This window comes from Ruditapes philippinarum, unplaced genomic scaffold (assembly GCF_026571515.1).
Source record: "Ruditapes philippinarum isolate M1 unplaced genomic scaffold, ASM2657151v2 ctg6119_1_1_1_1, whole genome shotgun sequence".
Classification (NCBI taxonomy): domain Eukaryota; kingdom Metazoa; phylum Mollusca; class Bivalvia; order Venerida; family Veneridae; genus Ruditapes; species Ruditapes philippinarum.
The window spans coordinates 53,062-75,379 of NW_026856892.1; the positions used below are offsets into that span (position 1 = coordinate 53,062).

Here is a 22,318-nt window from a genome sequence, read left to right on the forward strand (position 1 = left end):
TTAAGGGGGGCAGATAATCATGCAAAGTTTGAGTTTATCTGTATTAAATTGTTAACCTGCCGACACACCATATTTTGATACCATTAAACGTCTTTTATGTTAATTCATTAAACAGAACGGCTAATTTTGTCTTTACATAAAGAAAACTTACAAATATAAACTGAATGCCAAATAGATGTGTGATAAATTTTCTATACCATAACATAATCTTTAAAGAAAATATTGAACGAGTTTTGTAGCCAAAACTTATATTTATAGAAAAACACTGTTTACATTACCATTTTAAAGCAAAATATCTCCTAATAAAATAGAAATGATATACTTAAAAGATTTAACATTTTATGCATTTAAAAAGTGGGTTTTAAACATGCAACAGTGCTAAATTGCGTGGGAACTTAGTATGAGAGATGAATGGTGTTTTTTTTCCTACTAAAATGTCTATAACGGAACAAAATGGATAAAATTGATGAATTAGGTAAGATTCTTCTTTTTATAGATTCATTTCTTTAAAAAAAATAACTTGAAACTATTAATATATTTTATTTTTCTCTTCAATTATGTAACTTATTTACTGTATGCAATAAACCTTAATAAACGGTATATCAATTCTAAGTACATGTATAAAGTTTACGATTTTAAAATAATCGCCCTGCAAATCATTAAATAATAATTATATTTATAGTTTGATAACTTGACAAGCTTTTTTTATCCTTGTTTACCAAAAATAGATCAACATTTTGTCACTTCTCATCATTTAGTTATTTTGCTCTAACGTTACATATATATTTATTTTCACTTCATGTCGCTTAGTTTTCTGTGGAAAGTTTTCACTTTTGTATGTCCGTCTGTCCGCTAGCGGAAAAAATGACTTTCATCTGGAACTAGATTCGAACCTGGCAAGCCTGGAAATGTGGTCGTGTTGATAGATGGTGTTACCCTCCGCAAAACGGCAATAAGCCACATTGAAATGACCAGAGCACAGTTCAGGCACCGCATCGTTCCTGGGCAGACTGTCAAACTGTTTATTTGTACAGCATATGTGCATGCCAGTGCAAAGGTATACAGTGTGACCGTAGAAAGGATTTCATGATCAACCACAACGAAAGTGACCTGCGTCGTTCGGGAATCGAACTCGTGTCGCCCGATTTACAGTACAGCTCTCTACCTATTAAGCCAACCGAACGGCTTTTCTGCACATGTATGAATTTCACCAGATTCTATACTGTCAGCTCTCTAATACTAGAATCATTTTCACATTTCAAGTCTCTAACATTTCAGAAATTGGCACGTCTTCATTGAAATGCGCAAATTTTATAATAACGTTGGGTGAATTTATTGTTACAGGGAACTATAAAAATCGAACAACGTATTCATTTAAGAAATAGCTATCAATTTTATGTGCAATGATGTAGAATTATGCACGGTTCAAGTTTAGTCCAATATATTAGACGTTACGGGCTTGTTAGCGTTTATGATGGTCAAACCCTAGTTGCCGAGTCAAAATGCTTTGCCAAGAAGTAAAAAAATCTCAAAGCAACATCATTTATAGGATTAGGTTCGAGTTTAAATGCGGAGGAATATAATCACAAAGAATGATAGGCGTGAATGATTAATTACAGAGTATTTGAACGATTAACCGTGCATTGTTATACTATAATGCACGCAAATATCTATTTTCATTCTAACATGCTAATATAAAAGAGAATGGATAAGACTATGTTGAACTACATTGAATTTGTGACGTCATTTGGTTCATTGAGGTAACATTCTTTTTATGCTGTGCATATATCGTGTAAAAATGCACTTGACTCCCCAATCTGTTTGATAGGCGAATAGTGTTTCAGCGTGTTAAATTTCCAAGTCTGCTACTGCTATCACTGTTTCTGTAATTAAGATGAAATTTTGATAAGGCTAAATCGGAAATTAGACATTACTGTATAGATTTCATAATAGAATGTTGAATGCCATAGCAAGTACGTAATTTGTTTCAAAGAAGGATGACGTAAGAGCAAAACAGCAGCAGCAACAACAACAACAAAATAAGCAAACAACAAATCAATAAAAAAGAAATAAATGAAAAAAAAACAATATATGAAAATTTTCGGACAAGAACGTGAAAATAAATATCATATAATATGAGCTTTTCTCCGTATTTAAATATGTATAAATTCTTGAACGTTGAAGGGGTGGATCCTGTGTGACAGACATTTTTCCAATAAGTCATACCTCCTTAAATATATTTTAATCATCGCGACTGTTAATGAAAGAGATTTCAAGCACAAATATATAATGAATAACATTGTTTAACACAAAGTTTCAAAGAAATGCCTCAAGGGGTTTAGGAAATTACTGGAGTGGTACGAAAAATAAAACCGAAATTCCAAGTCTAAAAGGGGCAAAATTTTGTCAAAATTTATGACAGAGTTATGTCCTCTTGTCTGGAAGTGGGGATGATGGGCACTAACAAATATTTAAAGTTTCAAAGCAATACCTTAAAGTACGGTGTTCCGTTTGGGTATAGGAAACAATTGGTGTGGTACAAAGAAAACTTCACCAAGTGTGACGCCGGCGCCCGGGTAAGCATATGAAAGCTCTCCTTATTGTATAAGCTAAAATACTGCGGTTGTCAACTCAGATTTTCTTTTGTCTTTCTTAACAGTTGAGAGAAGAAGAGCAGTTTTGATACAGCGGACTCTGGCAGCTATTCAGTTCTCCACAGGATTTTTACTGGTATTTTTCGCTGCTTACACTGCAGCTATCCTGCACGGCAAACACTCTGGTGCGCCGTATTATGCCGGCGCTTTTATGACAGGATTTGCTGTAAGATGGTTTTGTCATTATATACACGTTTGTACTCTTACACTAGAATTCTTTTTCTCGGGGTCAAGTCCGCAGAGAGTAAATAATTGAGTTGGAAAATGTCTAAAACGCACTTTCACAATCATGTTTAAAATATAGCATACTAGTAATATATGTATTTTAGACTTGGGATGTCACTAGCCATTCCCTTAAAGTTTTAGTTTAGAGGCATATTGCTTATATGTAAATTACCAAAGAAGTTTATATTTTGAAGTCGAAAGTAGGTTATTGAGCTGCAGCCCTATGAAAGCCTGAAAAGTGTTTGTGCACCACTTCAAAATGAAATACATTATAGGTTAAAAGAAACATATCTAATAAAAAAAACGTAACGGTAGGCTTACGCATGGACTATTTTTCCTAAAAATCGCGTTAAATGTGCAAATTGTGTTCAATGGTGTCTTTGAAAATAGAGATTTACCAACATGTAAAACGTATGTATTTTCACAAAGTTGCTAAATCGATACGTTATGTGCAATTCTCAATAAATACTTCCATTTTGCAAGGTTTTCAATACAACTAATGATATGAAATATTTAATCGTATTTAAATATTGTAAGCTTTGCTTACAGTTAATTTGCATAATCCACGGGCTTTCCCATGTCTAGACTATATAACGCCGCGTCAACACTCTTTCATGCAAATCGTGTTATATTTCAAAGCAATGCCCACAAGAATACATCATTGTTTATTTATCAAAACTAGAAATTTACTGTCCTAGGATGATAATTTGGTCTTAACGGTACATGGAAAAGTCCAAAAACGGGGTTATCTGGATTATAATCCGATATCGTAAAAGTAAACACTTACATATACTATATAGCACAATTCTTACAGACTCGTTGGTGTATTACCGTTATGGCTCTGCCGGTAGATCGGAATTATTGTAACTTTTAGTGTTTTTCTACTCATAAGTTCGAACCCTACGTATTGCCATTATATAACCACAGTTTTTTCTTCTTGCTCTGTTTTTTTATCATTACTATTTATTTATTTTTCGTTTTCCTTTTTTTTTTCTTTATAATATATATTTTATAGTATATATTTAGTTTTTATATTTCTATTCTATTTTCTTTTTGTATTTTTTGATCGCAGTGTAATAAAATATTCGATCTCATATTCATGTATGTATATGGAAAAAACGGTTAAACTTGTTTTCTGAAAAATTGACTTTCTGAGGTAAAAACAAATGTGTCGTACCAGTAGTCGAACTTCTGCTTGTACGGGTAAAACACATTACTGACACGGTTGCTCTACCTACTGCGCTAACAAGACATATGATAACATGTAGTTTTATTTGCATTTTTATAGCTTGTGGCATTGATCTGCCTAACCTATTTTTCGCATTGTTATTGGTCTTTGTTATGTAAACAAAGGCTCAAGTTATCATCCTAGGACAGTACAACGCTTATGAATACTGTCATTATTATTCATTCAGTGGAAGCTATAAACTACATGTATCATAGTTAAAGTGGCTAGAATTCGAAACAATTTCGTCTCATTAATGTAAGTCCGAATCCATCCAAAGACGGTGAGGAAGCTATCCACAAACAGTAGTGCGGTTTAATACACTCTGATCCCGTTTGAGCATGAAACAGTGCATTTATAAGTGCATCCTCCAGAGGGGTTTGACAAAACAACCAATATCTGAAAATTTATCCGTACATGAAGTTGTGGACTTAAAAAGGAAAATAGAATTAGTTGCATGATTCTTGTACAATTTTGCATCATAACATGATTTTTCTGGGAAACGAAGCAAAGAGAATTAGATAAAATTTTGCACACAAGAACTCCAGATGGAAATCGCAATTCAATCGTAACAGAATCAGTGAGACCCAACACCCAAATATATACAGATAGTAACGTGTTTGTCTATGCACCTGTAGTCTTAACGTTTTTTTTAATGTAAAGTCTTTATAATTTTTCATTCTGTTTACAGGCCTTAATACTGTCATTTTGCGGAGGAGCGGTTTATTACACTGGCAAAAATACTCGCCTTGAAGTCCTTATTCCCACACTAGTGAAACCATGGGTAATTTCAAATGTCGTGTTTTGTTTTGTTATTTGGTGAAGGTGTTTCTAAATCATTAAAGACACCTTTGTAATACTCTGTAGCGTCGGGTTTGTTTTGTTTTTTTTTTCATTGTATAATCTTCTATAAACACTACTCTCAATTTATGAAGAAATCTCACTTTTTTTCTCTAAAAATTATTTAAGTATTATAAATTCGTTATAAAATATTATGACCGTATATAAACGTAGTAACGGTTATTAACGAGTCACAATGAACTGTGTGGCTTTCGTCAGGATTTAAATTTATACACGTTCCTATTGTCATTGATATTATGTTTGTTATTTTGTTTTGTATTTTGTGGGGGTTTTGTAGGTTTTTTTTCCATTATTAAAGAAAGGATGTATTGAAGATGAAATATTAGCTCGAGATTTTGCTTTTTGTTTCAGGTAGTGGCGCATGTAATCATATCACCGTGTGCAACCGTTATAAGTATAATCGGTATAATCATCACCGGTATCTACGGCACGTGCCAGTCCGGCTCGTGTTCCTACTCCACAAATACAAAATTTAACCTGGGAATGGCAATATTTTTATTAGTCTTAGAAATACTCTGTCTAATTTCTATGATCATAAGCATATTAATATCCGTTTATTATGCCAGTAGTTTTGGATTACATTTGATATTTCACAACAAACCGATCCCCGGTGCGGTACAGGTCAGGCCTGTAAACGATGAAGTGCAGGTGTCACAGGATATGTACGTTCAACAACTGTGGCGCCATAAAATGCAAAACGATATAGATTTCCGTAAAATTGCTGAATATCTTGAAATGTCAAGAAAGAAGAAAACAGAAGAGACTATTTAAATAAAAATTCTCATGAATATGTAAATAATATGTAAATATATGCATTATATGTAAATATGATATCTATATGTATGATTGCATCCCCAAGGTATGTTTGTCTGTTCTAACTTGTTTTATATGTATGTATTGTTATTAAAGTGGGTACATTTACACATTGTTTCAATAATATGACAACATTGTTAAATAAAAATCTTGCAAAAAAGAACATGATGTAACTCTGGATTGAGACAATTAAAATTAATAATATGAGGTTATCATACATTGTTGAGTACAATAGATCACAGTATATAAACAAAATCACTATACCCTGTCTTAAGAGCTTATACAATTCAATGTGTGCCCTGCCTTGCGATTACAAAGCACAAAGCACGATTACAAGCATGAGTTACTGTGTATTTCTTAGGCACCGATATATTTTAACTTGAACCTTTCTTGCAATAACAGGAAGTAGACTTGATTATATACTGTGTGGTGTTGTTGTGGCCAAGTATAGAGACAATACACCAAGAAATAAAAATGTTACGGACGGCACATCAACATGTGAGGAAACAGGTACAGGAACGCCAACTTGACTGTGTGGATGACTCTCCTTTATCTTCAAAAAAAAAAAAGTCGATATAAAAATGAACTTGTTCTACTATGGTTTTGGAACTCTCTATTATCAACTTATGAGGGAAGTTTGATAATTAAAATGTTAAAATTCAGCATTAAGCAGACGACACTGATGGAAAGTCAGAACTAGCTCTATCCTAGTGGTATAGACCCCGTGAACATTGATGTCAGCATTTAACGGCTGGTGTATATTGCTCCAATTTCAGCTGTATTGTGTTTATTTGAAACAAATAAGCAAAGTGTTCTGGTCGGTCAATATATCATGGTAAAACCAATTTTTCAACAAAATAATCAACAAAAAGTATCCACTTAGTACATTTATATAGAAATACATGTATCTAATTCTTTAGAGATTACAATGTGAACATTGTTAAGTGATTAAAATGAATTTTAAAAAGTTATGAAACCTCCATGTTCTGAAAAAGGGGGAGACGCTTTGAGAACAATAATAATGTATTGAAACCTGAGAATTAAACATGTATTTATTTATTAAGTCTACCTCATATGACTACAACTGCAGTTATAATAACAAACCCCTTAATCCTAAATGCACATTAATAATAAATAATAATTTTATTTTAAAATCAAATTATAATGTGCACGTTTTGTTTGTTTTGGGTTTTACGTCACATTGACACAGTATAGGTCATATTGCGACGTTCCAGCTTTACTGGTGGAGGAAGACCTCAGGTGCCCTTCCGTGCATTACTTCAGGCACGAACAGGCACCTGAGTAGAACCACTGACGTTCCGTAAGCTAGCTGGATAGCTTCCTCACAAGTCCCTGTCGGTATTCGAACCCACAGCGGTGAGGGACGTGATTTGAAGTCAACGACCTTAACCACTCGGCCACAGACGCCCCTAGTGTGCATGTGTCAGAAACTATAATTCTTACATCTACATAATAGCTTTATCTTGTCAAAAGCCTAAAACAATATCTGAGAGTCAGAAACCTAATACCATAATCTTAGAGTAAAATTCCCAAAGTAACATCAGAGACAAAACCTAAAACCACAATCTGAGAATGTAAAATTACCAAAGTAACATCAGAGACAGTCAAAAGCCTAAAACATGGAGGTTTTCATTTTATACAGAAAAGCATTTTGTTGAATGTTAACATCTACAATTTTAAACAAGATCATGACTAGCACCTGGTGATATGTAAACACAATCATGTATTTTAAATTAACATCAAAGAGAGACAACTCTAACTAAACATATTCATGACAAGATGACAGAATTAAAAATCTGTCTTTAAATTGTTTCTGTTCTCTAGGTGAAGCACTGTTTATGATGTATGTGTCCTTAGTAATTTAAATTTTGATAAATGATTTTTATTATATATCAGTGATATGTTTTTCACTTTTGTTATTCCAGTTAATAAAAATCTTTGATACTGTCAAACAAATTAATTTCCTATTTAACTTACATAACAATATGATAACAATCAATTTACAAGATTAATTAAAAATAAATATTCTTCAATAGAAACTAAGGCCAATAATTAAAACTATTTCTATAACTTCACTACCTTGTAACTTCATTTCCTTTCGTCTTTCATATAAAGAATATCCAAATATTCATGAACACAGTAAAAAGTCAGGTTTAAAAAAAACAGAAATCAACCTAGTAAAACTCTGAGTTTATCACAGAAAACATAGATTAAAGTCATCTAAAGTCAGTTGTGGTCATCTGGCCGCCTTGATGCCGTCAGCAAACTGCTGGAAACCTTCGGCTATCACTTTTTCTGTTACTCCTATATCCTCGTCCACATAATAACATGTCACACCTGAAAAAATTAAACATCAACATTTTTATCAGTATTCTCATTTTGTTTTTTGTTTTTTTTGTTTTTTGGTTCTTAGTCACACTTATAAGAGACTTTCCAGCTTGGTTGTGAAAAACCTCAGGTGCTCCTCTGTGCCTAATTTCAGGCATAAGCAAGCACTTGAATAATACTAAGAGCAATATCATACCCTATTGCACTCAAAATCAATATTAATTTCAATTCAATTTGACACTAAAGCCCTACACTCCAATCTGATACAAAAAACCATCAATAAATTTACTGTATTGTGCACATATTTTAAAAATAACAGATTTCAAAAATATTGATTTACAATGTACATTCTGTGGCTTGGTTGTTTACAGTGTAAGTTAGATATAAGGATGCAAAACAAAGCATGTGCATCATAACATATAATTTATACTGTACAGGGAGGGAATAAGAACAGGAAAAACATGATGGTGAAATAACATATGCATCCAACTTTCTTTGTTTATATAGGTAAATCTTTGATAAAGTCTAAACTATGTTTCAGTCCTTCATGCTACAATCATTACACTCTAAATATCCAAACGTTTCATGCAACAATGTCCTGATCCAGCAAAATTTGACATATACAAGTGTTATTCTTAACCATCCCTGAATTTTATCAATATTTAAACACACGAACGGCCACCTGAGTAGAACCACCAACATTCTGTAAGCTAGCTGGATAGCTTCCTCACATGTAAGAATAAAAAAAACCTAACCCACAGTGATGAGGGGCAAGTAAAAATACATGTAGATCAAATAGATAATTCATATAATAAATTACATAAAAGAAACATCAGAATGCCTCACATTTATAGCTTCACTCTCATCCATTTAAATTTGTTTAAAGGTTACCTCCATCCCCTACCCCTTGTTCATGAAAAAAAATGCCAATACAAGTACAAAAACCCTTGGTTTACAGGCAGATACCTTAACCTCTTTACAGCTTCTCCCCTTATAACAATAAGTTTAATATAAAGGTACTTACCAACTTTAGACAAATCTCGTATATTTCTATATTCATCATCAAAAAACAACATGTCCTCAAATGGAAGTCCACTAGCACTTTTAAATCTGAAATTTTAAAAATAATCGTCAGACCTAATCCTTACATGAAGAGATTTTTATGAGCTAGAATTAAGCACTTAACCATTCATAAAGATACAGAAAAAGCGGGATATAGGAGATGCAAAACGACCAACACCAGGGTAGGTTTAACTGCTTTTAATAATGGTCAACCGGTTTCGGTCTCACTATAGACCTTCTTCAGGACAATTTTACATTGAAAATATATAGCTATAGTACACAAAATGATCGGATATGTAAATGACGTATGTTACTATATATAGTAACATGAACGTTCTGGTAATTGGCACTGTGCCAAGTCCTTGGTTAGTTTATTGATGAGACAGTTTACACGTGCATTTGTCGTTCTTCTGAAAAATTCCATAGATGTTGCCATGATTAGTTCGTTGCTTTCTCTATTTTGTCCATATTCGTCTCTACAGAGAGTTGTATCATGGAGAGTTTTATTTGGTGAAATTATGGGTGTAATAAGATCTAGTACCTGGATTTTACAGTCCACAGCCTCTTCTTGTTTGGGTTGTTTTGTTTCTGTTCTTGGATTCTTTCCTTCAATGATCCTAAATCTAGGGGTCACTTTATAATTCAATTCCGGATCATATTTCTCCACTGTTGGTTTTGGTGTTCTATTTGCTCTCTTTGGTTGTTGTAGCTCCACTTCCGTCATATGCATCGATTTTCTTGCATGCCGTTTGAGGTTAGATTTACTGGAAAATGTTTTTAGGCACCAACTACACTCGTATTCTATTTTTTCTTTTTCGGTTTGATCATGTTTCTTCTTGTGTTTGTAAAACATGGAGGATGTTGTCGAGATATATCCACATATGTCACATAGTCTCATGAAGTTGGCTGTACTTGTCCTCTTCTGTTTCTTACGTGATATTCTGTCCCATACTGCTGACTCTTCATTGATTTCCGCATTTATGTCATCTGTCGTAGCTTTTCTAGCTGTATATACTTCCATATTTGATTTATTGAATGATATTTAAACCTTCTGGTTGTTTGGTTTTCAAAAGACGTATCCAAACTTCTTCGGTTCTAAGTCTGACGTTCGTGTTTTTTGTCGTTGTTTGTATTATGACGACGTTCATGTTTTGACATCGTGCGTCAAAAAGTGGCAGGAAACCGGTTTCACGTTGTTTTTAGCGCATATATCAGCTGAATGTCCATAGAGCCTGTCTCTAAATGAGTTACCAGATTGACCTACATATTGGATATTGCATTTCTTACATGTAATCAAATATATAATACTCGTACTTTTGCATGTATAGTTGCCTTTGATCTCGTAGGTTTTATTCGTTTGCGAGCTTTTGAATTCCTTACATTTGGCCATAAATGGGCATGCATAACATTTTTCGCCGCACGGGTAGCTGCCGCTGATTTTTGAGGGTACCTGTAATGCTGATCTAACAAGAATCGATTTTATATTAGTTGTCCGTCTTTGGACTGCTAAAATTGCTGTATCTTTAATAAATTTAGTCGTATCGTTTTCGTATAGAATATTTTTGAGCGTGTTTATCAATTTGCTAACTGGTGGATTTTTAGGATTGAATGTGTACGTGAATGGAATTGTTTTTCTTATAATAGGTTTGTTTTGACGAAGGAGTAGCTCGTCTCGATTTAGTGCAGAGGCCTTTTTGATAGCTTTTTTAATTAACTGTAACGGATATCCTCTGGCTGTTAGGTTGGTTTCCAGTTTCCTTGTGCATTCTTCATATGCTATTTGGTCGCTGCAGATGCGTCTAATCCTGACAGCTTGGCTGTACGGTATGCTATTTTTCTGGTGATCTGGATGATATTCATAAAGATGTACATGTACCCTCTGATTTGATTCTCTTTCTGAAAATTTTATCTATTATTAAAACTTCAAAGGGCTGGACCTACAAAAAATTAATACTCTTAGTTTACATATTTACATAACTGGCTCACAAAATTAAATGTGTTCATAGGACAGGGAAGCCCCCATATTCCACCATTTTTCAGTCTATGTACAGATAGTGTGAAATCCAGATTGACAGCCAAGGGCAAATTCATATACCCAATCCCCCAAAGTAGTGTGAACTTAAAAATGAAATATATTAAATACATGCACTTACTTGTTAAAATGTGTAATTTTACAGCCTGGGTAGATTTCTTTGTATGTAAAGTATTTATCCCAATCAAACAAAGCTATAAGAGAGTTAGCTTCCTTTGTACAGGCAGTTCTGAAATATAGACAAGTGAATTATCAAATCAAGTTTAATCGAGTAATCAATTAAAAATGTTCACTTCTTCTTTCTTTCAGTGGACCAGATCAAAGTATTTCCAATCTATTATCAATATAAACAATTATACTATAGGAATAGTTTATTCTACAAAAATGAAAAAAAACTATATGTTAGATTGGTAAATTATGTTTACGAACATTATATATGTATTATAAAGTATTCGATCAAATGATCAACCACAGATGGGACATATAAAATCAACTTTTGAAGAAATATACAAAATAAAAAACATTGAAGATACCTTGAATCAACATACATGTACAAGTAGAAGAAATAAAATGCTCCACATACATATAAAATCAACAATGTAGCAATTATATATAAACAAAATACTGTGTAGCAATTATATATAAATCTAAATCTTCATCAAAATACTGTGTATGGAATAAAAGATTTGAAGCACCAAAGAATTTAAAACTTTGACCAAATATTGAAGCAACATATGTCTCTAAACTTTTGAAGTTTAAATCAGATACATGCAAAGCAACATAAAGATTTAAATCATTGAAAGAATTATATCTGTCATCAAACCTTGAAGCTACACAGAAATTAAACCTTGGAAGAATTATGTAACACAAACCTTGAAGCAACAGCTATGATAAAGCCTTCAGACTTCAACCTCTGTAGTATCTTTGGCACTTCTGGAAAATGTTTCACATGTCGTCCATGACGATCAACTACTTCACCTGACCTTGTTTATAAAAATCAAAACATTTCTTTACTCATTTACTGCATATCAGAATTAACAGGAAACTATTTAAAATCAAAGGATGTCTTTATTTCACATGATACAGTTTAACTACAGTAATTACAGTCACACATTGAATGTAATCAATTATCAATCTATTACTCTCTTAAAGTAATTGTAATTCAAATGATTACAGAGGCAAGTCTGAGAAAGCAATCAAAAGCAATTACAATAAAATCTGAAAGCAATTGTAATTAAATCAATTTCTCATCAATGTAATCATCACCAGGGCTTGTGCAAAAAATGATCCAAAAAGGAAAATTGTTTAAATGCTTTAAACTCAAATAGGGCTAAAAATTGCTCACAAAAAAATGATTTGGAAAATAACTCTGAATATAAATCTTTATCATCTTTACTGGCATGCGAGCAGTTCCCGTACAAAAATCGTAGTTACTTAAACATTATTTTTTATTACGCTCACTCACCAAAATTTGAATGATACACATCAATATTCGGCTCGTCAAACAAATCATGGAAATTCCATCATGTTCTAAACATAGAATAACCCTTAGTTATAAGGCCTCATATGGGGTACCAAAATTATCCATTATTTTGTATGAAGAGAAGTAGTTCCCGTACATAAAATCTAACCCATTATAATTATACAATTTTATTATATCGGACCTATTTTTCATTTATAATTGTTGAACAGACCATTTTCTAAGAGATAAATAGATGTAATTCAGGAAATAGAAAGTAGATTAAACGCGTATATCTATTACCCGGTACCGTTACCCCAACGCATTCACATGCGATGGCATGCTTGTATGCATGCTATTTTACGCATCAAAGCCATAAAATTATTTTATATAGTAATATTGGTCAAAATTTTGATAATTAAACAAGTTTTCATCACATTGCCTACTTATCTGTTAACAGGTGGTATTTGTGGAAAACCCTTTATCATGCCTCACGTGTAAGTATTTTTGCGCATGCGCGCAAGGACGGAATCCCCCAGAGAAAACAAGGTCACGTTTTGACAATGCACAGGTGAAAGTGATTTAAAATGAGACTTTTTATACGTACTGCCAAACTGACACTTATATTTTGTCTCGTGTATGTATCTGCTTGATTTGAAATGAATTTTTGAAGACTGTAAGTAAAAATCAAGCGTTGAAATGAAAAATACGGGTACTGCTTCTGTACGGGAACTGCTCGCATGCCAGTAGTATGTTTTTCTGTTTTAAGTGCCTAGTTGACCTATATGACATTTAAACATTTAAGCTTTTGTCATGTACTTCTTCCTAAGTAATATCAAAGTTACATTCTTAGTAATATCAAAGTTACATTCTTGCCATTTCAAATTGAATGGAAACTACATAATCATAAAATGCCATTATTGTTAAGTATCAATTTTTTCTATTTTAATTTCGAAACCACTCACTTTCTCTTCTGAAATGGTGGATCCACATGAGTGTCAACCCAAAATGGCCATAGAGTGTAATCTGAAAAGACAAAACTTTCAAAGTACATGTACATACATGTATCATTAGTTTTCATTAGTTTTAATACTATATAATGTACTATATATTTTTCTGATGACATTTATTTACTATAAGAGAAAAAGGAAATCATGTATTCTCTTTCTGGCAGATGAAGAATGTAATTATCAATAATTTTATTTTAAAAGGAATTTCACCCCCAACTTCTCTTCAAAATAAGTTGTGTTTTGATTTAGAGCAGAGGTTAATAAAATCCATGTTATACTGGTATATCAAAGCTAGCTGTTTAAACTTTAGTAAAGACTTACCAAGATCAAATACAACCATCTTAGGTTTACGCCCTGTACTTGATGCCATCTTACTAATATTTGAAGTTGAGAAAACTGAAAAGAAATAGATTGTTGAAATGATAACATAACAAAATCAAATATTCTAGGAAAACATATAATTACTTTACGTGACATTATATCAATGTTTTTCATTTTCAATGTATCACCTCGGTATAAGATACATGTTATATCTTTCCACAAATTCAAATTTGGCTCTCAGCTTTGCCCATCTTATATGATGTAAAACAGTGAAAGTTTTGATGGTTTTTTTTTCGCATATTTTGTTGATTATATTGAAGATGATATAATAGTAAACTGTGCCAGTGTTGATGGTTAAAAGGATTATGTGAAAAATGGAATAAAATAAAAGGTGATTAAAGTAATGTGTAGGTGTGCAGATTTTTTCCAGCTAACATTTTTGTCTTGTGTATTACAGTATTCAGTTATTATTGACATTGAAATTTGACATGTTTTCAAAACAGTGTAAATAACTGGGAAGTTAAAGGCTGAGACAACAAAGCGGGCCCGGGCTTTCGCTTGCCCTGGTATAGACTATATGTGTATACATGTATTTAAAAGGTAATCAAATTTTAAAAAATGAAAATAAATAGAATTCTATCGGAATGACTTAATACCGGATAGGACTCCTATCCATGGATAGGACTTTTAAATTTAAAATACCGGATAGGACTGATATTTTTCAAAGTTGCTGGTTTTTTTGTAACATTTTTTGCATGTATTTTAATATTATTTTAACATTTTAGATCATAATATTAAGAAAAAATACCCCAAAAAAAACATTGAAAAAATATCAGTCCTATCCTGTATTCAATGTCCTATCCACGGATAGGAGTCCTATCCGATATTAAGTCATACCCAAATTCCATACCCATCAGTGAAATCAGTATCATTTCATGTTGTGCGCCACCAATTTTAATGTAGCTCAAAGATAAAACGGCAGAGTATTCCGATTACAGACCAATCACAACTTTTTGGCTTAACAATTATCGCCAAGGTGTTCTTATGGAAAATGGAAGTGGTGCATAAAATACCAATTGACATTTTAAAACGAAAAATGTAAAAAAAAAAAAAAAAGTTTTTATTCACAACTCCCCCGTTCATAGGATTTGCCTACTTTCATATTAAGTTTTATTGATATATATGATAAGTATATGTGCTGGGATTGATAAATATACCTTTTTTGTATTCTAAGCCGTTTAGAGACCCACACTAACCCCAAGTGTCTGTGCATATTTTAACAGTATCCGAATAAATGATGTCCGAATTGTTTTCTTTTTCATAAATGTACATACTTTCATTGGTACTATAATACAGAAGCCTAAAATAATAGATGACAATTGATATAAAAAATGAAATGTGAACTTGCAAAACATTTACCGTGAAATGGATACAGAACTCCTTCAAAATACTTCACAAATGTTGAAGATTGAAGATGCCAAATTTGGCGTGATTGATTAAAATAATTTTTAAAGTTCCATTTAAAGTTCTAAATTTAATCGAGTTTGACACGCACTCCACTGTGATCGTGAAATGGCCAGTAAACGAAGGTGGTCTCTCATCATGGAAATGAAATTAGGCTGATAGATAAATATATAACGGACAACAGAATTGTTTGATCACTTTCTAAGATTCAAATTGTGTCAAGATTTATCAGTTTCGTCAATTTTTTTTTTTTTTAGATATTAAAGTTGATATCTTTCATACTTTCCTCTTGTGCGTTTTTGTTCTACCATGAAATGTTTTACTTTTGAATTAATCAAAGTTTCAAAAGTCATGACCCCTCCATCCCGCCCCAAGCCTTTCAGTTTCTGCATTATGTATTACACCATCTTTAAAATTTAACTACTACACATTACCATTAATTGTTTTCTAATTCTTTTCTTAAGTTTCTGGTCCCTTTTTTTAGCTTTTTGGATAGTGTCTGTGGGGCACAATGGTCTAAAAGTATAATAACTTCTTAATAGAAGTAATATCTTTCTAGTTATTGATACTGTTCACGTACGATGTCAAGGATAAATAAAGGCTGTTTAAGAAAAGGTGTTAAAATCTATAATAATTACTGGAAACCTTGAACCCAGTGAGTCAGTGGCCCTTAATTAAGTTCAGTAAAAGAAAGAATATTCCCAAATAAATGTACCTACCAAAACATGAAAGATATTTGTCAATAGATAAAAGCTGTTGATAATGAAGTTCCTATGAGAGAATATTTAGATATACAAGTACATGTATCCAACTTGCCAATACCAGCTTACTTTTGCTAAAATAGAAATAACTAGGGAAAAAAAAGGTGACAGTTATGTAACTTGCCAATATCATATACATGTACTATCAGAATTATAAGTTAGAGTAAAACTCAAAATAAACCCAACTAAAATGCCCCAATAGCTTAACCATACCTATATTCAAAGTGCTAAAAGGGAAATAACTGGGTGAAAATGGAGGCCCCAGTTTTGTGACTAGCCAAGGTCATGGACAATGTTTCAGTTAGTATGTAAATAGTTGGGCATTGGTACAGGTAGAACTAGGGATATAATCCGACTTGCTGGTAGTCATGTTAACTGATGAAGTGATGATTGAATTACTATATACCTATATAGTGGAATTAAAATGATTTAATAGATATGCACAGTATGCTGTTCATGGCTCATCTGGAAGAAGAGGTAACCAATTAAGTAAAATTTTCCGTACATTTAAATGACAAATATCGGCAATGTAAATTTAGAAGTTTCCCTCTGTATAGAACAGTCACAAAGTGGTATCTGTTAATATGCATTTTTGGCCATTTTGTAGTGCCAATTATAACAGTTATATTATAATAATACATGTATGCAATGGAAGCATGTAATGCTTAGATATAATTTGTAGTGATATCAGAAATACCCTTATTGATAAAACTTTACAAAAAATGTAGTTTCTCCACTTGATTTCATGACTTTCAACAATTCAATCAAAGATCAATAGGATGTAATTGTGCAAATGGGAAACCATATGACTGTTTATTGCAGGTAGATGCTTGTCCCATTATTTTCCAGCCCTATAGAGATAATTTAACCTGCTTTTCCCACCATCCTTACTTTTTTATTACTATTTACAGAAGACTGACCAATCTACATTTCGTCTCAATATAAACACTATGTCTACAAATGTTTTATATTGGATACTTATACAACTAACTGGCTTTCAAATTAAAAAAAAATTATTTATTAACAATCCAACAGTTTGAAAAGAACTTCCATAAATGTGTCATTGGACACACAAGAAATGAAACAAAATTGTGTTTCCTCCGTTACCAAGACAACTCACACCGGACGCATGAGGTTAAATGTCATTTAAAACTTACCACAGTGATGGGCATCTGGCTAAGAAGATCAACCCTCATCATTCTACTTGACAGGTTCTTTACAAAATCAAGCTCATTGTCTTAGTCAGATTCGAACCAACAGTGTCTTAGATTCAGACCAACTGTCTTCAATAAGGGGCAAGTGCTTTGGAAATAAGCGACCATAAACATTTGGCCATACAGGCAGATTGCATTAGGTATAGATAAAGTAAGTCTGGAAAAATTTAATGTAAGTTTTATTTTATTTTGTTTGACAGCACATAAATGAAAGTCTTTCATGCAAATGCTATAAATAATGATTATGTAATGGATTCCTATACACTTAATAAATACACCTCATTATCATGACAGGAATAAAATACTACCTAAATATGCATTACATTCATACATGATTTGTAATGTTTCCAGTAAATAATTTAATATGAATTAAATAAAAAAAATGGATTTACATTCATATACATGTATATATGATAAAAAGACTGTTTGCAACATATATAATGCAACCTAAATGTACTAAATTAACAACAATGTTTTGAATACTGATTTAAATAAACATATTAAAATGTCATAGAGTATATAATATCCTAAAAAATAGTAATTATACAGAAGCACCTAACATTTACTTAGATTCTCACAAAGCCTGAATCAAATGTAGATGAATCAATAATAAAAGTCTAGAAATGAAGCCTCTCCATTGGTCAAATTCAAATTTGCATAATATCTAAGCAGCCAATCATATTAGAAGTTGTAAGACTGGTCTCCTGTGACTAAATATACATCTATGACAACATATCATTTAGTAAGAAATGTTTTGCAAACTAGCATTGCACTATTTGAGAAATATACTGATGTAGAGGTAGACAATATTGAATAATATAGATAGAATATATAATAAATAAAAGCTAAATATTTTTTCTGATATAAATACAAGAAACAAGAAAGCTTATTTTTTTTCACTTAAGTTGCCCACCTGATATTGCTATATAATATATAGAGGATATTTGTTTAGTTCAGTGTAAGATCGGAATATATTTCATCGAGTGAGCACCAAAAGTTATATTTCTTGAGCGGCACAGCCATGAGTAAAATATGAACTTTCGCTGTTCACGAGGTGAAATATATTTCAATCTTACACTAAACTGAACAAATTTTCTTTTTCTTATATGCAAATTAACGTTTGAAAAGATATTTTAACCTAATACTAAATGAAAATCACGCCAAATAATAATACAGGTTGGTTTCCAGTTCTATGCACGCTGGTATTTCACTGAAACAACGTAACAGGCTAAAAATTCAAAACAGTGAAAAATATCAAAATGATAATTTCACTGTCTTTAACAGTGAAATATCAGTTTTATATTTCACTGATATATTTCTATAAACCACTGAAAAGCGTGTAATAAAAGAAGGATAACCAACTGGAGATTAGTGCAGCAATTAGGCATACATGCTACCATTTCGTCCTGTTGATCATTGTGAAAAGGAATTATTTTGTCTGAATAAATAGGATAGATAAGCCAACTGATGTAAGATTTTAACAGTCCTTTTGTATTACATAACAAGTGAGACAAGATTCTGGATAATGTAGAAATTTTTAAATTCATAACAGGCCATAAATCTCTCAAAATCCATGTTCAGAGTTATGGGCCTTGGACAGTGAGCCTTCATGCTCTCAAATAAGTGCGTGAAGTAATAACACATTTCCTTTAGTAGTTTCGAAGATACAAACTTACACACAAAAACCTATGTAAAAGTGATGATGTTATCACAAATGAAATAGTAACTATGTCAAACAAACATGTAAGGTTTTGGAACCAAATTAGATCTTAAAAGATATTACAAGTTTGCACTTTAACTTTATCATTCTGTGCACTATGATCAAAAAGAAATAAAAAGAAATGTTAGTTTTAAAGTCAATCTACAATAAAACACGATAAAGGCATTGGACTCTTCGTGATAAACTCAATATTTCCACTACATTTCATTACATTACATTACATTACGCACAAATTACTTATAACTGTGTGAAAATAGCGATTTGCCACTACTCGTCTATTCCCTTCATAAAACAATACTGAAATTCTGTTGTGTGTTTCTATTACACAACAAAAAACTAAAATCAACATCATAACTATGAACATTGCATAAACTCACAATATAAAGACATAAAATAAAAAAATATACAAAAATGAAACATTATTCAAAAAACAGAATTCAACCAGATGCAGTTTCTCTTTAAATAAAACCAATGAAATGGTAATGAAAATGGACCCTGTTCTTTGCAAACTGGAAGGATAAGAAATAAAACTAGTATGCTAGCTGTGAGATGTCATAAACACAATTATTCCTCTTTTTAAAATATGACCCGGTTTTAAAATGATGCGCCTCTTGACCTGGATCCAATATATAGCGCCTAAAAGACCCTGATTATGTAAAATGAGCAAATAATGACCAGTCATGAATTGGAAGAACAGAAAAAACAATATCTCATTTAAATTTACACATAATAACAAGAGTAAACTATTCTGTTCGGAAAAAAACCACTTATAATCATCATTCCCATGTAGAAATTGAAAAGAAAATGGCAAACATCAAATGGAATGTTTTCAACATGATGAAGTTAATTTAACATAAAATTGAAACACAGAAGCGCCAGTTTTTTTATGAAGTGTATTGTTTATAAATGCCATCTGCAAGTGTTTTCTTTTTTCTGACCATCTTTTGTCTTCACTGCTATAAAAAATATATTAATTAATGATAAAATAGTTTCAGAAACATACATTTTTGTCAATTTAATCATTTGTCAAATTTATTGATTTTTCCAAATATGTATCAAATCATCAGAACAATATCAATGATACACTGATGACAGCTCTATTACATTACATGTACATAAAAACATATTAAACAGCGTATTAATTTTGAACATAACTAAAGATAAATTGACAGTGGAGGCAAAGTAAAGTATAACACTTGATAAAATAAAGAACTGTCTAAAACATTCAATCTTCAATACAATGTTCCTTAAGATAAAAAAAAAAACATTCTAAAAGAAAAAATAAAGTAGGTACAAAAATGAATCATAATGATTTGAATGTTTCATTAAAATCTTGAAAGTATTTGCACATGTCACTCAAGAAACCTTGCAATAGAAATGCTTATAACTATTAAAAAGATTATGCCAGTAATAAAAACAAATATTTTATAAGCTTTCCCACCATATTTTTGACACATGATTTTCTAAAAAAAGAAGGAATTTTAACGAGAAAAATATAAAATCTTTGGTATTCTAAACAACTCTTAATAAATGGACTTTAATTAAATGGTAAAAATTTATGTCAAAAAATTAGTAGTAAATACCAAGTGACAACGTTTTATATTAATAAAGAGCTTCAAAAACGTTTTAAATAAAGGATTGAAATAAACATGGATACAGAAATCAAAGAAATTTTGTTCAATTAACTCTTCTTTTTAAATTTCTGTTGTTTCTTCAAAATATCTTTTCTTTATTCCATAGTGAATATAACTTTAACTGAAAAGAATTTTTACGAACATTAGAGGAACTCTACATATAATTTCCGCTTTGAAATAAAATCAAATAAAAGACCAATATCCCAAAGGGATTTACAAAGAAAGTTCATTTCCTAAACTTTTCACTGGCTCATGCTATATTAGCTTTCAACAATAGAGAGAAAGAAGGTTGGAAAAAAGTTTAAGCAAATATTTGTTTCATTCAAATGAATAACTTTAATCTACAAAAATGTGGATTCCACCAGTTTGAACTTTAAACACATTGTGACATTATCCAATGTTTTGTTTAAACATAAAATAAATCATCAAATAAAAATACATTTAAAAAATATCAATTTAAAACTATAAACAAATATATCAAGTGTTGACCGCAAAACTGTTGTAACTTATATGAAATAAAGAAGGACTTATAACAGTTTTGTGGCCATCCCTCAATATAATACAAGACATACAAAGACATACCAGGATTTCAGAAGTACCTTATCACAGTAAGTGTAGAATACATTTATTTAAATCATTAACACATATATAGTACACATCTACTAAAATATGATAAAGAAAACAAAAACACAATGAATTTTTATTAAACATCATGATCAATTTATTATGGACAAAATCTACTCAACCTAACCAACCGTGCAACATGTCATTCCTATCTTAGGCAATTCGTCCAAAACAGCTCAGCTTTTAATATCATTGATTAAAGAACCTTGAAATCACAATACATGTATTTCATTTTCACAATTTCACCAGCATTACTTTTCAAAACCTAGAACCGTGTTTTGGAATAATTCATTTCTAGAATTAATAATCACAACCACATCTTTTACCGACAAATTAAATTCTCGAAATATCAGCTGGTAAATGAATATAAGGATCTTTCACCAGCTACCTGTACAGACCGGAATATTTAGCTTGAGGGTATCTGCAGTTTCCGCTTAACAGTTACTAGAGACATTGATATTCCTGTCTGTTATGACCGCCGTTGTTTGATTTTTTTTTTTGCATATTACAAAATAATATTTTGAAAAGAAATTACGAAATTTAGCCCTTTTCTTATAGTAGAGTATGAATTTACAAATACATTGATAAAGGCACAATGACGTCATCCTAAGAAAGCAATTCATTCATAAAAGACGCATGGGAATGACATCATTTAAAACACATAAGACAGTTTTTTCTAGCACCGGTCCGATATGCAAGAATGATTTATTGTTGCACAGATCTTCAGGCTGGCCATGCTTTATATTGGTGCTGAAAACATATCACTCGTTGTTCTAGCAGTTTATTGGTTAACGAACCGAAGATTTCACTAACTTGAACCATACTTGATTGTCCTAGCAAACTGAGAAATTATGAATTTGTTCTAGCAAAAATTGTGCCCAGGTGCATGT

General features: G+C 31.7%; 2 protein-coding genes across 2 annotated transcripts; one reads left to right on the forward strand and one right to left on the reverse strand.

The window, feature by feature from the left end:
* Nucleotides 1-205: 205 nt before the first annotated feature.
* LOC132748039 (uncharacterized) lies at nucleotides 206-5,921 on the forward strand. Its single transcript, XM_060737585.1, has 4 exons — nucleotides 206-475; nucleotides 2,660-2,820; nucleotides 4,796-4,888; nucleotides 5,317-5,921. Exons 1-4 carry the CDS (start codon nucleotides 454-456, stop codon nucleotides 5,734-5,736), a joined length of 696 nt encoding a protein of 231 aa, XP_060593568.1. The 5' UTR covers nucleotides 206-453; the 3' UTR covers nucleotides 5,737-5,921.
* Nucleotides 5,922-6,652: 731 nt separating this feature from the next.
* On the reverse strand, nucleotides 6,653-15,490 carry LOC132748040 (magnesium-dependent phosphatase 1-like). Its single transcript, XM_060737586.1, has 7 exons — nucleotides 15,431-15,490; nucleotides 14,012-14,086; nucleotides 13,646-13,706; nucleotides 12,094-12,204; nucleotides 11,343-11,450; nucleotides 9,152-9,237; nucleotides 6,653-8,136 (listed from the first exon to the last, which is right to left on the reverse strand). The coding sequence occupies exons 2-7, from the start codon at nucleotides 14,058-14,060 to the stop codon at nucleotides 8,036-8,038; spliced, it is 516 nt and encodes a 171-aa protein (XP_060593569.1). The 5' UTR covers nucleotides 14,061-14,086; nucleotides 15,431-15,490; the 3' UTR covers nucleotides 6,653-8,035.
* Between the last annotated feature and the right edge of the window lie 6,828 nt (nucleotides 15,491-22,318).

Bases quoted from the DNA above. Each gene is read 5' to 3' on its own strand.
- LOC132748040 (XM_060737586.1), bottom strand. From the start codon at position 14,060: ATGGCATCAAGTACAGGGCGTAAACCTAAGATGGTTGTATTTGATCTT. The intron at 13,707-14,011 runs GTAAGTCTTTAC...TTGTCTTTTCAG, and splicing joins GATGGTTGTATTTGATCTTG to ATTACACTCTATGGCCATTT. The intron at 11,451-12,093 runs GTTTGTGTTACA...TCTATATTTCAG, and splicing joins ATCATAGCTGTTGCTTCAAG to AACTGCCTGTACAAAGGAAG.
- LOC132748039 (XM_060737585.1), top strand. From the start codon at position 454: ATGGATAAAATTGATGAATTAG. The intron at 476-2,659 runs GTAAGATTCTTC...CTTTCTTAACAG, and splicing joins GGATAAAATTGATGAATTAG to TTGAGAGAAGAAGAGCAGTT. The intron at 4,889-5,316 runs GTAATTTCAAAT...TTTTTGTTTCAG, and splicing joins CCACACTAGTGAAACCATGG to GTAGTGGCGCATGTAATCAT.